Here is a 13671-nt window from a genome sequence, read left to right on the forward strand (position 1 = left end):
GTGATCTCATCATTTTAGTATTTGCCAGTATTGAACTGTTTGAGTCTGGTTTGCTCAGCTGCTGCGTCTGCAGTTGATTATTTAGGGCCCCAGCCTCATGGGAGCAGTCATTTTGTTTTTATTATTAACACTATAGATACCTGCACGTCTGCTAAATTCCAGACTGTATTTTGCCTTTCCTGTCTTACCATGAATGCTTCCCAATAGAATATCACCAGCTGTTGAAGACAGAAATGAAGATTCTGCATAAAGATATTTGGTTTTCAACAAACCATCTTCAGTAGAAATTTTGATGGATGTCCCCTGTAGTTTCTCTATATTCACACTCTGTAAGAGAAACAAGCTGAAATAAGAACCATGGAAATATGCCCAGGCTCTTTGAGGGGCAACAGAACTACATGGCACACATTTACCCAGATACAAAACACAAGTGGAGTGTCAGATCCCAGCTAGAAGCTAAGTAACACACAAAATAAATCATCATATTTTGCACTTCCATTCAAGGACTTTAAAGCACTTTATAAGTACAAACTGAATTAATCTTTACAACATCCCTATGTGGAAAGGAAGTATTATTATACTCATTTTATAGGTGGAGAACCTGAGGAACAAAGAGGTTAAAAGGATTTTTAAAGGCAACACAATGGAGTCTTTGGCACATCCAACAATAAGGTTCCAGTCCTGTGTTTTATTCACATGATCCCAAACAAGGGGAGTTAAAGATCTCAGCCAGAACCTACAAAATGAAGTTTAATCTGTTTCAAAATAAGTTACTGAATATGATCAAAATTAATAACTGAGGGTTAGTGATCTTGAGACAGACTTTTGCAGATATTTAAGAGATGAAGTTAAGATGGCGTGCTTTGATAGGAAGTAGTTTACTGTATTACTGTTGTGCCTAATCCATAGACCAGGACCCCAAGCTAAGCAGAGCCTTAAAGGTGAAGGCAAGGGGTTTAAATCCAATATGGCTGGAGAGACAGGAAAGGAATTTGAAGGTATCATCTTGGACAGACTGGAAGGGTACAGAGTGGGGGTAAGTAGAACTTGGCCTTTGTGCAAATAGTCAGACTTATGACTATTTGGACATACACAGAGGAGATACATTCTCATGTGATTACACAGAAAAGAATTAAATTCTTATAGATTCATAGATTATAATATCAGAAGGACCACTAAGAGCATCTCGACTGACCTCCTGTATGAAACAGACCATAGGATTCCCTAAATTAATTCCTGTTTGAACTAGAGCACAACTTGTAGAAAAACATCCAATTTTGATTTTAAAATTGGCAGTGATGGAAAATCCACCACAATCCTTGGTAAACTGTTCCAACAGTTACTTCACTGTTAAAAATTTGTACCTTATTTCCAGTCTGAATGGCTCTAACTTCAACTTCTAGCCATTGGATTATGTTATACTTTTCTCTGCTAGACTGAAGTGTCCATTATCAAATTTTTGTTCCCGATCTGGGTGCTTATAGACTGTGATCAAGTCTCCTTTTAACCTTCTCTTTGTTAAACTTCAGTAGAACCTCAGAGTTACGAACACCTCAGGAATGGAGGTTGTTTGTAATTCTGAAATGTTTGTAACTCTGAACAAAATGTTATGGTTGTTCTTTCAAAAGTTTACAACTGAACATTGATGTAATATAGCTTTGAAACTTTACTATGCAGAAGAAAAATGCTGTTTTCCCTTTATTTTATTTTTTACTAGTTTACGTTTAACACAGTACTGTACTGTATTTTCTTTTTTTTTGGTCTCTGCTGCTGCTGATTGTATACTTGCAGTTCCAAATGAGGTGTGTGGTTGACTGGCCAGTTCATCACTCTGGTATTCATAACTCTGAGGTTCTACTCTAAATAGATTGAGCTTCCTTAAGCCTATCGTTATAAACTGTGTTTTCCTATCCTTTAATCATTATCATGGCTCTTCTCTGAACCCTCTCCAATTTATCAGCATCCTTCCTGTATTGTTGACATCAGAACTGGACACAGTATTCCAGTAGTCACACGAGTGCTAAATACAAAAGTAATATAAGCTCCCTACTCCTACTACATATTCCTCTGTTTTTATACATCCAAGGATCACATTAGATTTTTTGGCCAGTGTATCACACTGGGAGCTCACATTCAGCTACTTATCCACCATGACCCCCAAGACTTTATACAAATTGCTGCTTCCCAGGAAAGAGTTCTCCATCCTATAAGTATAGCCTACATCTTTTGTTCCTAGAAGTATAACTTTACATTTGGCAATATTAAAATGCATATTGTTTGCTTGGGCCCAATTTACCAAACGATCCAATACTTACAAGTTCAGCATGATCTGTGTTGTAACCTGTCATAATAATTCAAGTTACACTCCTGTCCAGCATGTTTTAAAATTTGCCAGCTTTGCCTTTGTTCCTAATGAAATGTATTGTGCAAAATCATTATCCACCCTATGAAATGATTTACAGCCTTGGGGTGTACATCAGGTCATCTTAAAATCCACTTTGGCATTTTAATTCTATCTTCGCCTTATAAGATGAACAAATTCATGAGAAAAAACCAATCTCCCATCTCATACAATCCTCTGGAAAGGATGTGATGTAGAAAAGTTCTTACAAATATAAGGATATGTCATCAAAATCTTTTGTCTAAGGTTCTCTCTCTCCAACCCTGCTATGTGAGTTTACAGTCAACTAAGTTTGGGAGTGAAATCTGTGCTCCCATTACAGCCCCTTTCATAGAATCATAGAATAACAGAGTTGGAACGGACCTCTGGAGGCCATCTAGTCCAATCCCCTGCTCAGAGCAGGACCAATCCCAACTAAATCATCCCAGCCAGGGCTTTGTCAAGCCTGACCTTAAATACTTCTAAGGAAGGGGATTCAACCATCTCCCTAGGTAACGCATTCCAGTGTTTCACCACCCTCCTAGTGAAAAAGTTTTTCCTAATATCCAACCTAAGCCTCCCCCACTGCAACTTGAGACCATTACTCCTTGTCCTGTCCTCTTCTACCACTGAGAATAGTCTAGAACCATCCTCTCTGGAACCACCTCTCAGGTAGTTGAAAGCAGCTATCAAATCCCCCCTCATTCTTCTCTTCTGCAGACTAAACAATCCCAGTTCCCTCAGCCTCTCCTCATAAGTCATGTGTTCCAGACCCCTAATCATTTTTGTTGCCCTTCGCTGGACTCTCTCCAAATTATCCACATCCTTCTTGTAGTGTGGGGCCCAAAACTGGACACAGTACTCCAGATGAGGCCTCACCAGTGTCGAATAGAGGGGAACGATCACGTCCCTCGATCTGCTGGCAATGCCCCTACTTATACACCCCAAAATGCCATTGGCCTTCTTGTCAAGAAGGGCACACTGTTGACTCATATCCAGTTTCTCGTCCACTGTCACCCCTAGGTCCTTCTCTGCAGAAACTGCTGCCGAGCCATTCGGTCCCTAGTCTGTAGCGGTGCATTGGATTCTTCCGTCCTAAGTGCAGGACTCTGCACTTGTCCTTGTTGAACCTCATCACATTTCTTTTGGCCCAATCCTCCAATTTGTCTAGGTCCCTCTGTATCCTATCCCTACCCTCCAGCGTATCTACCACTCCTCCCAATTTAGTGTCATCCGCAAACTTGCTGAGCGTGCAATCCACACCATCCTCCACATCATTAATGAAGATATTGAACAAAACCGGCCCCAGGACCGACCCTTGGGGCACTCCACTAGATACCGGCTGCCAACTAGACATGGAGCCATTGATCACTACCCGTTGAGCCCGACAATCTAGCCAACTTTCTACCCACCTTGTAGTGCATCCATCCAGCCCATATTTCTTTAACTTGCTGACAAGAATACTGTGGGAGACCGTGTCAAAAACTTTGCTAAAGTCGAGGAATAACACTGCTTTCCCTTCCCTTCCCTTCATCCACAGAGCCAGTTATCTCATCATAGAAGGCAATTAGATTAGTCAGGCATGACTTGCCCTTGGTGAATCCATGCTGACTGGTCCTGATCACTTTCCTCTCCTCTAAGTGCTTCAGAATTGATTCCTTGAGGACATGCTCCATGATTTTTCCGGGGACTGAGGTGAGGCTGACCGGCCTGTAGTTCCCAGGATCATCCTTCTTCCCTTTTTTAAAGATGGGCACTACATTAGCCTTTTTCCAATCTTCCGGGACTTCCCCCGATCGCCATGAGTTTTCAAAGATAATGGCCAATGACTCTGCAATCACATCCGCCAATTCCTTTAGCACTCTCGGATGCAACGCATCCGGCCCCATGGACTTGTGCACGTCCAGTTTTTCTAAATAGTCCCGAACCACTTCTTCCTTCAGACAGGGCTGGCCACCTCCTCCCCATGCTGTGCTGCCCAGTGCAGTAGTCTGGGAGCTGACCTTGTTCGTGAAGACAGAGGCAAAAAAAGCATTGAGTACATTAGCTTTTTCCACATCCTCTGTCACTAGGTTGCCTCCCTCATTTAGTAAGGGGCCCACACTTTCCTTGGCTTTCTTCTTATTGCCAACAAACCTGAAGAAACCCTTCTTGTTACTCTTACCATCCCTCACTAGCTGCAACTCCAGGTGTGATTTAGCCTTCCTGATTCCATTCCTACATGCCCGAGCAATATTTATATACTCATCCCTGGTCATCTGTCCAATCTTCCACTTCTTGTAAGCCTCTTTTTTGTGTTTAAGATCAGCAAGGATTTCACTGTTAAGCCAAGCTGGTCGCCTGCCATATTTACTATTCTTTCGACACATCGGGATGGTTTGTCCCTGTAACCTCAATAAGGATTCTTTAAAATACAGCCAGCTCTCCTGGACTCCTTTCCCCCTCATGTTATTCTCCCAGGGGATCTTGCCCATCAGTTCCCTGAGGGAGTCAAAGTCTGCTTTTCTGAAGTCCAGGGTCCGTAATCTGCTGCTTTCCTATCTTCCTTGTGTCAGGATCCTGAACTCGACCATCTCATGGTCACTGCCTCCCAGGTTCCCATCCACTTTTGCTTTCCCCACTAATTCTTCCCAGTTTGTGAGCAGCAGGTCAAGAAGAGCTCCACCCCTAGTTGGTTCCTCCAGCACTTGCACCAGGAAATTGTCCCCTACAGTTTCCAAAATCTTCCTGGATTGACACTGCACTGCTGTATTGCTCTCCCAGCAGATATCAGGATGATTGAAGTTGCCCATGAGAACCAGGGCGTGCGATCTAGTAGCTTCTGCGACTTGCCGGAAGAAAGCCTCGTCCACCTCATCCCCCGGTCCGGTGGTCTATAGCAGACTCCCACCACGACATCACCCTTGTTGCTCAGGCTTCTAAACTTAATCCAGAGACTCTCAGGTTTTTCTGCAGTTTCATACTTGAGCTCTGAGCAGTCATACTGCTCCCTTACATACAGTGCAACTCCCCCACCTTTTCTGGCCTCCCTATCCTTCCTGAACAGTTTATACCCATCCATGACAGTACTCCAGTCATGCGAGTTATCCCACCAAGTCTCCATTATTCCAATCACATCATAATTCCCTGACTTTGCCAGGACCTCCAGTTCTCCCCACTTGTTTCCCAGGCTTTGTGCATTTGTATATAGGCACTTGAGACAACCTGCTGATCGCCCCTTGTTCTCAGTATGAGGCAGGAGCCCTCCCCTCTCACACGCTCCTGCTCGTGCTTACTCCCGGTATCCCGCTTCCCCACTTACCTCAGGGCTTTGGTCTCCTTCCCCCGGTGAACCTAGTTTAAAGCCCTCCTCACTAGGTTAGCCAGCCTGCTTGCGAAGATGCTCTTCCCTCTCTTCGTTAAGTGGAGCCCGTCTCTGCCTAGCACTCCTCCTTCTTGGAACACCATCCCGTGGTCGAAGAAGAAAACACATAAAACAGCCAATGCAGCATAAAGGGGCCTTAAGAGCCCTGTACCTCACTGGGGATACTGCACTGGTGCATGCACAGTGGAAGACAGCTCTTGAGGACATCCTTACAAGCCCTGGCATAGGGGCATGCTGGGAGCAGAGATGGTGTAAGGAAGGAGAGGCATGTTGGAGGCAGGGTCACAGCACTACAGAGATTTTGGGCAACATTGCAACCCATAGGGCAGTCTGGGGAGGCTGCCTTAGACCTGGGCCTCTCCAACCCCCAGACAGCCTAAGATCAGGAGGGCACAAAGATGGTTTATAGCTTAGCCTTTAGAAGCACAGTCCAGACTCTAACCCTATATTTCATACACAGTGCACAGCGAGAGTGATATTTGGTCTCAGACCTCATATAATTCAATAATGTTCACGGATTGCTGCCAACTTTTGAAAAGTAATTTAAATATCATTTCATTTAAAACTAAACTTCTCTGTTACAATCAAGATTCCATGTATTCAGCAATTCCAAAGCTGTGGCAGTCGCCACACAAACCAACACTTCCCTCAAAATTATGTTCCAGAATTTAAGCTTTCATTTTTAAAAAAGTTGAGGGAGAGATTTTCAAAGGCACTCCAGTTAGGATGGAAAGTGAATGGAATTTCGGTGCCTAACTGCTCTTCATGCCTCTGAAAACTTTCCCTCTAAGGCCTTGTGTACACTACACAGTTTTGTCAACAAAAGTCAGCTTTCACTGACAAAACAGTGGAGGTGTACACACTGAAAGGCTCCTCCCACCAACGTAACTTCCCTGCTATGCTGACATAATAAAACCACCTCGACAAAAGACATAGGGCTTTTTGTGACATAGTTGGAGTGACACAGCTGCAATGTAGACACTGCGCTTTTGTATGTCACCCTAACTGGCCTACAGGAGGTGTCCCACAATGCCCTGACCTGACCGGTCTGGTCATCAGTTTGAACTCCTCTGCCCTGAAGGTACACATGTATGTACCCCTCCCCCTTTTAAAGGCCTGGGAATTTTTGAAATTCCTCTTCCTGTTTGCTCGGCCTAGACAGTTCACACAGCATCTTCCCAGCTGATCATGCCGGCTTTCTGCAACAGACGTGCTTCCCCATAAAATACACCAGAGCTGTTGGATCTACTGGGTCTGTGGGGAGAGAAGGCTGTGCAGTTGCAGCTTTGTTCTAGCCTTAGGAACTTTGATACCTATGGGTTGATTGCTAGTGGCATGCAGGAGAAGGGGCACGAAAGGGACACGCAGCAGTGCCGTGCTAAAATCAAGGTGCTGAGGCAGGCGTACCAGAAGACAAGGGAGGCCAACCGTTGCTCTGGTGCAGCATTGAAGACATGCTGCTTCTACAAGGAGCTGCACACCATCCTTGGTGGCAACTTCACCTCTACCATCAACAGCCGCGTGGATACTTCGGGGGGGACTAGAGGCAGGGGCCAGTGGAGTCAACTCAGAGGATGAAATGTAGATACGGAAATGGCATTGGAGGAGGAGGTGGAACACACAATAGGATCATCTGGTAGTACGGTGAGTCTTTTTGACTCCAGAGGGGTCTAAGCCAGTCCCAACACTCCGGCTCTGGCATGCCTGAAGCAGGGGACACGAGCATGGGTAAGCACGCATTTTGCTTTGATACTTCATGGGGAGAGGAGATTGAGCTCTCATGTATTTTGTTATATGGTAGGGGACGGATAAGGGAAAGAAATTAACAACAGTATATGCAGATATACAGTGGGGGCCCGGCAGAAAAGTTTGTTAACGTACACCGGGAGGTCCCAGTTGTTGAAGCACTACTTGCTGCTGTTTAGGTTCCTGGTGCAAGGCTTCATGAGCCATGGGAGCAAGGGATAGGCAGGTCTCCCAGGATCACTCTGGGCACTTCCACATCCCCCACTGGAAGCTTCTGGTCTGGGAAGAAAGTCCCAGCATGCAGCTTTCTATACAGTCCAGTGCTCCTAAAGATGTGTGCATCATGCACCTTCCCGGACCATCCCGCACTGATGTCAGTGAAACAGCCCCAGTGATCCACCAGTGCCTGCAAGACAATGTAGAAGTAGCCCTTTCAGTTGATGTACTCCTTCTCAAGATGGTCTGGGGTCAAAAGAAGAATATGTGTAGCATCTATTGCCCTGCTGCAGTTAGGGAATCCCATTGCCTTGAAGCCATCAAGTATTTCTTGCACATTACCGAGAGTCACAGTCCTTCGTAGGAGGAGGCGATTCATAGCCCTGCACACATGCACCACCAGAACCCCCATGGTGGATTCGTGACTGATGGGTAGCAGTCTGGCTTCCACAGCTTCCACACAGCGATTGCCACTCGCTTTTCCACAGTGAGGGCAGCTCTCATTCTGGCGTCTTTGTGCTGCAGTGCTGGGTCGAGCTCCCCACACAGTTCCAGGAAGGTGGATTTGTGCATCCAAAAGTTCTGTAGCCACTGCTCATCATCCCCTATGTGTATCACAACGCAATCCCACCACGCAGTACTTGTTTCCCGAGCCCAGTACTGACAGTCCACCATGTGCAGCTGCTCCATGAATGTCAGCAGCAACCTTGAATTATTTCTTTACATGGCACACAGCAGGGCAGGCACCACTGATTCATTTTCTGTTTCACAGCTTATGAAATACAGCAGGACCAGTCATGTTGTATTCATAACGCTCATCACTAGACTGGTCAGCAGTGCAGGATCCACGCTTTCAGGCAGAGATGATGGCGGGCACACAGTTTACAAGGGCTGCTAAAAAACAGTGCAACACGAAGTGGGAAGCCCACGAAATGATGGGACAAAACAAACTGCATCATGGGATGGTGAGCACACTCCCAGAGCTCAGTGAGTTGCACTGTGGGATAGCTTCCCACAATGCAATGCTCTCTGAGTCAATCACGATCACTGAATGTGCACGTGTTCCGCCAATGCAAGGAAAATTGTGTGGTCGGGCACAACCGATGTAATTAAAGCAGCTTATGATCACTGATCTAACTTAAGTCAACTTAACTCTGTAGAGTAGACAGGGCCTTAGTTTCTTCTTGTTGCAGTGCTAGTATAGCCAAGGCACTGGTGGCGCTTGGCATTTTAAGCATCAGGTTATCAAGACCTACTCAGCATAAGATTAGATGCCATGTTGTTCAAAATGGTGGTGACCTCCTGGAGCCCCATCTACATTAGTGAAGTCATCACTGTTACTATCAGTGGAATGGAAATATAGGCAGCAAAATTCTAGCAAAAAGACATCCTAGCGTAGACACAGCCCTAAGTGTACAGCTGTAGAGCTGCTCTTCTGAATATGCAAAGAAAGCCTGAAACAATAGTTCTGAGAGGTGTGAAATACCCCATTTATCCTCATGGGTATTAACTCAGACTCTTGCTGATGACAATTTAAATATTAACATTATTAATAATTTCACTGCTTAACATTTTTAACAGTGATATCCAGCTAATGTGCTTACTTGTTACTGGATGCAGGGGTTGATATTGAGGTGAAGTGCAATGAGGCAGCTAGTTACTACTGAAAGTTACTGAGGTGAGGAATGAGCATTTCAAGGCACCTCAGAATTCTAAAATCACCTCAGATCTCACCCACAAGTGCAGGATACACAGTTAAGACACGTACTGTAAACAGAAGAAGATGGGTAAAACGGGGTGGCTCCTAACTGTGACTATTTTTCATGTTGAATTGTTTATCTTTTATGGATTTTTGGCAGAATCTGAATGGTTTGGTTTTGTTAAGTGTTATATAAGATCCTACAAGTGTAGATTCGCTAATGACTCCCCACTGAAATAAGTGGGATGTTTTCACCAATCTATCCGCCAGAAATTCTTGGGGAATTCCATTCCCTCCTGTGAAGATCAGAACATCAGAATGGTCATACTGGGTCAGACCAATGGTCCATCTAGCCCAGTATCCTGTTTTCTGACAGTGGCTAGTACCACTTGCTTCAGAGGGAATGAACAGAACAGTGCAATTATCAAGAGATCCATCCCCTGTTGTCTATTCCCAGCTTCTGGCAGTCAGAGATATAGGGACACCTGAAACATGGGGGTGTCCCATTCCATCTTGGCTTGTAGCCACTTATGCACTTATGCTCCATGAACATATCTAATTCTTTTTTTTAACTCAGTTATACTTTTTTAGATGCATTAGTTCAGCCTTGCAAAACTCATTTCGCCTACATGCACAGGGTCATTAATTTTCTTTAGGTGGGCAAGTAAAATATCATCAGTTCATTCATCAGTATATTAAATGGGAGTGAGTAGATTTTGTGACTTGGCAAGTTTTCATGACAAGTTTGCAATAGAGCATTAATTTCCGAGTCTCAATAAAAAATACTTGAAGTAAGAAGCAAAGCACACTTTCTTATTTATTTATTTGCTCTTATTCTTTGTTTTATAAGTACCTTGACCATTTCTTCATTTTTCTTCATTTTGTCTAGTGTTTTAGAAAACAACTCCCTTTGCGGCTGAAATCTTGGGTGTCCAATTTCAGCCCAGAAGAAATTATAGAGCATAGCTAGAAACCCCTCATATTCCTGGTTTATAATGGAAATGCTGACAAACCCATAACTACATAATGATGACTACCACTAATGGAACAAAAGTGTAACAACAGCACACATGGCAGATATAATGCAACCTGATTACTAACAGAAACTGCTATTTGAGAAAAGCCGAATATCACACTCTAAAAACTGGCTGCCCAAATACTGCATTAAGAAATTTTACTCTGTAGATAAACATGATCGGCCAAATTCTGTTCCCAGTGCCATGGCTGTAAATTCAAAGTTACTCCACTGACCTATGTAAAGTTACTGTAGATTTACAAAGGTGTTACTGAGAGCAGAGTAGTCCTTAACTATATTGTGTAAATTATTATGGGCTTTTAGAAAAGTACATTTCCAAATATTAAAAGACGTATGAAATTTATTTGAATGTTTTATTGCTTCCAAATCCCATTTTAGCAGAACATTTATGTAAAAAAATAGTAATATTTCCAAGGTTTAAATGCATCCACTACATTAGAGTATCTTTAGATAGGCTATAGTTTGTATTTACAATACAATTGTCACATTCTAACACATGAAATACCTATGTGTCTAGTTCTGCTCTGATACTGGCTTTATACTGTTGTAACTCCATAGCTAAATTCTACTCTTGGTTAAACCAGTGTAAATTTGGAGTAACATTAATGGATGTAAATGAGAGTAGATTATGACAAATGACTTCTTTATGTTAAACCTAATTTACACCAACATATATGAGAAGAGAGCCAAGCTAGCATGTTGTAAAACAAGTGAATCTGCTTTGACATATGGCCCCCTGCACTACTCTGAGTCTTACTCAATATGAAAAAACAAGGGCCCCAATCCTCAGGTCAGGCCCAGGTGAGCTCAGCATAGGAACATGAAGAGCTGGCACCATGGTGGCTGTAAACCATCTTTGTGCTCCCCCAGTCCCTGGCGCGCTCTAACCTGGCCTCAGAGGAATCATGACACCAGCCAAGGATGACAACACCACAGCAAGGTCCAGTCACACCCTTCCTCCAGATGACTGTATGCTAAAAGGCCAGGCTGGGGTACCATAGTGCCAGCATAGCCAGAGGAATTCTCAGCTGTTTGGTTAGGGCAGCTTTAAAGTCCCTTTGCACCACTGAAGCAGGGGCCCAGATCTGGTCCAAGGAATGGTAGCTGTACAGAATGCTCTTATCTCTCTTACCATTAAGACAGACAGACAAAGCACAGTGGCATGAAACTTGCCTTATGATGCCATCTGCTGGAAAATATGAACTATTTCTACTTTAAAAAAGGTTTGTATTAACCACTCTCTTCAGTTCACATTGTATGATTAGTATTACATACTCCCATTCAGCATTTTACCTAAACAACTACCCAGATATACACAAACCATTTTCTGCTTTAGTTTTGTTGACCTTACAGCCCTGAAATTATTAGATGTGATTATGATCCATTGTACACTATCTCGTACACAATTTTTGTTAAAATGTTATGGTCAACATGTTCAAACTTGGTTGCCTAGAGTTAGGCACCTAAATCCACATTAAAGAACCTAAATAAATCTACTGATTTTCAGAGATGCTTAACTCCCATTAACTTCAATAGAAGCTGTGGGTGGTCAGCACTTTTGAATATCAAGCCACTTTTAATTGGGTGCTTATATATGGATTCAGATGACTATTTTAGGCACCCATATTTGAAAATGTTGGACAATTTACTCCTAATGAAAGGAGTCACAACTAAGCTGGAACTGACAGAGTTGCATCTACTTATTCCATAGCTAATTTGTTCCTATGTTAGAATAAAAGGAGATTGATTTTTATTTTTATTTAATATTAACAAAAACTAGAAATTAAATCTACTATGGTAGAATTCATATTTATAGACTGACCTCGCATGCAAAATTTAAAATGAAGCAAGTTAAAAAGATACAAAAAGTAGTCTTGTCAGCAAGATACCAGATTTGAATTTTAGTTTAGTAATTTAACTAAATTTAGTAATTTAACTGACATACTTTATAAAAGACAAAATAAGAAATCTTGAGTTCCAGCCTCTAATCTCTCCACAAGTGAGAGAGGCTTTATTCATTATTATTATTATTTGTACTGGTGTAGTGACTAGAGCCCCCAATCAGGACTGGTGCTCCACTGTGCTCGGCAGTGTACACATATGTAAGAAAAAGACAGTCTTTGCCCTGAAGAGCTAACAGTCTAAGGGCTTGTCTACATGATGCATTAGTCCACACCAGAAGGGTATAAATTCTAATGTGCACTAGCACAGTAGTTCTCAACCTTTCCAGACTACTGTACCCCTCTCAGGAGCCTGACTTGTCTTACGTACACCCAAGGTTCACCTCACTTGAAAACTACTTGCTTACAAAATCAGACATCAAAATACAAAAGCGTCACAGGACACTTACTGAAAAATTGCTGACTTTCTCATTCTTACCATATAATTATAACATAAATCAAGTCAAATATGAATATTGTACTTACATTTCAGTGTACAGTATATAGAGCAGTCTAAAGTCATTGTCTGTATGAAATTTTAATTTGTATTGACTTCGCTAGTGCTTTTTATGTGGCTTGTTGTAAAACTAGGCAAACATCTAGATGAGTTTATGTACCCCCTGAAAAACCTCTGTTATGTTGGATCATATTAAAGAAGTTCTGTATTAAAATCACAAATGAGTTTGATTCCCCATAGTTTAAGTTCCAGGGTATTACTAATTAAGAGGTCTCTTGGTTTTTGGTCTCTTGTTTTTACTGTTTCTCTCCCTCTGCGTGAATGTTGCAAGCTGCTAATTGTGTTAGTACACCCTAAAACAGAGTCTGTTCTCAAAGCAATACTTTGTAATAACAACTACTCACAGAGAGAGACTCAAAGCGATACTTTGTAACAACAGAAACAGCACCCAGAGACCCCCCCCCGCCCTTTTGTTGTATTTATCTTGCTTTGTTAACAATTGGGATTAAAATAGAGATAGAGGATGTGGATGGATGCTTGGTGTGGATAATAAATGAATGACCAGGGAGGTGCCAGCCTAAGAATCCAGTGTCGATTGGCTGAAGAAGGCGTCAACTGGAAACAACCAGAGGACCCCCTGAGGACAGACTGGAATCCACCCAACAGCCTCAAGGATGGGAGAACTGAAGAACAAGATAACATCTGGCAGCATGGAGCCATCAGGAATGTGCCATCTGCTGATTGATTCAGCAACAGCATGATGAAGCAATTCCCATAGACTGGCATAGGAATAAATTCCTATAAAAATGGACTCTAGAAAGTGAGAACTTTGG

At 42.8% G+C, this 13671-nt stretch overlaps 1 protein-coding gene across 1 annotated transcript in view; it reads right to left on the reverse strand.

Annotated features, from left to right (window-relative positions):
- FAM185A (family with sequence similarity 185 member A) overlaps window positions 1-13671 on the reverse strand; it is a 77387-nt gene that overhangs the window by 54703 nt on the left and 9013 nt on the right. Inside the window, exon 4 of the mRNA XM_073328557.1 lies at window positions 189-327. Coding sequence (XP_073184658.1) covers window positions 189-327 — 139 coding nt within the window. The remainder of the gene's footprint in view (window positions 1-188; window positions 328-13671) is intronic.

The sequence above is a fragment of the Lepidochelys kempii genome, chromosome 1 (genome assembly GCF_965140285.1).
Source record: "Lepidochelys kempii isolate rLepKem1 chromosome 1, rLepKem1.hap1, whole genome shotgun sequence".
Classification (NCBI taxonomy): domain Eukaryota; kingdom Metazoa; phylum Chordata; order Testudines; family Cheloniidae; genus Lepidochelys; species Lepidochelys kempii.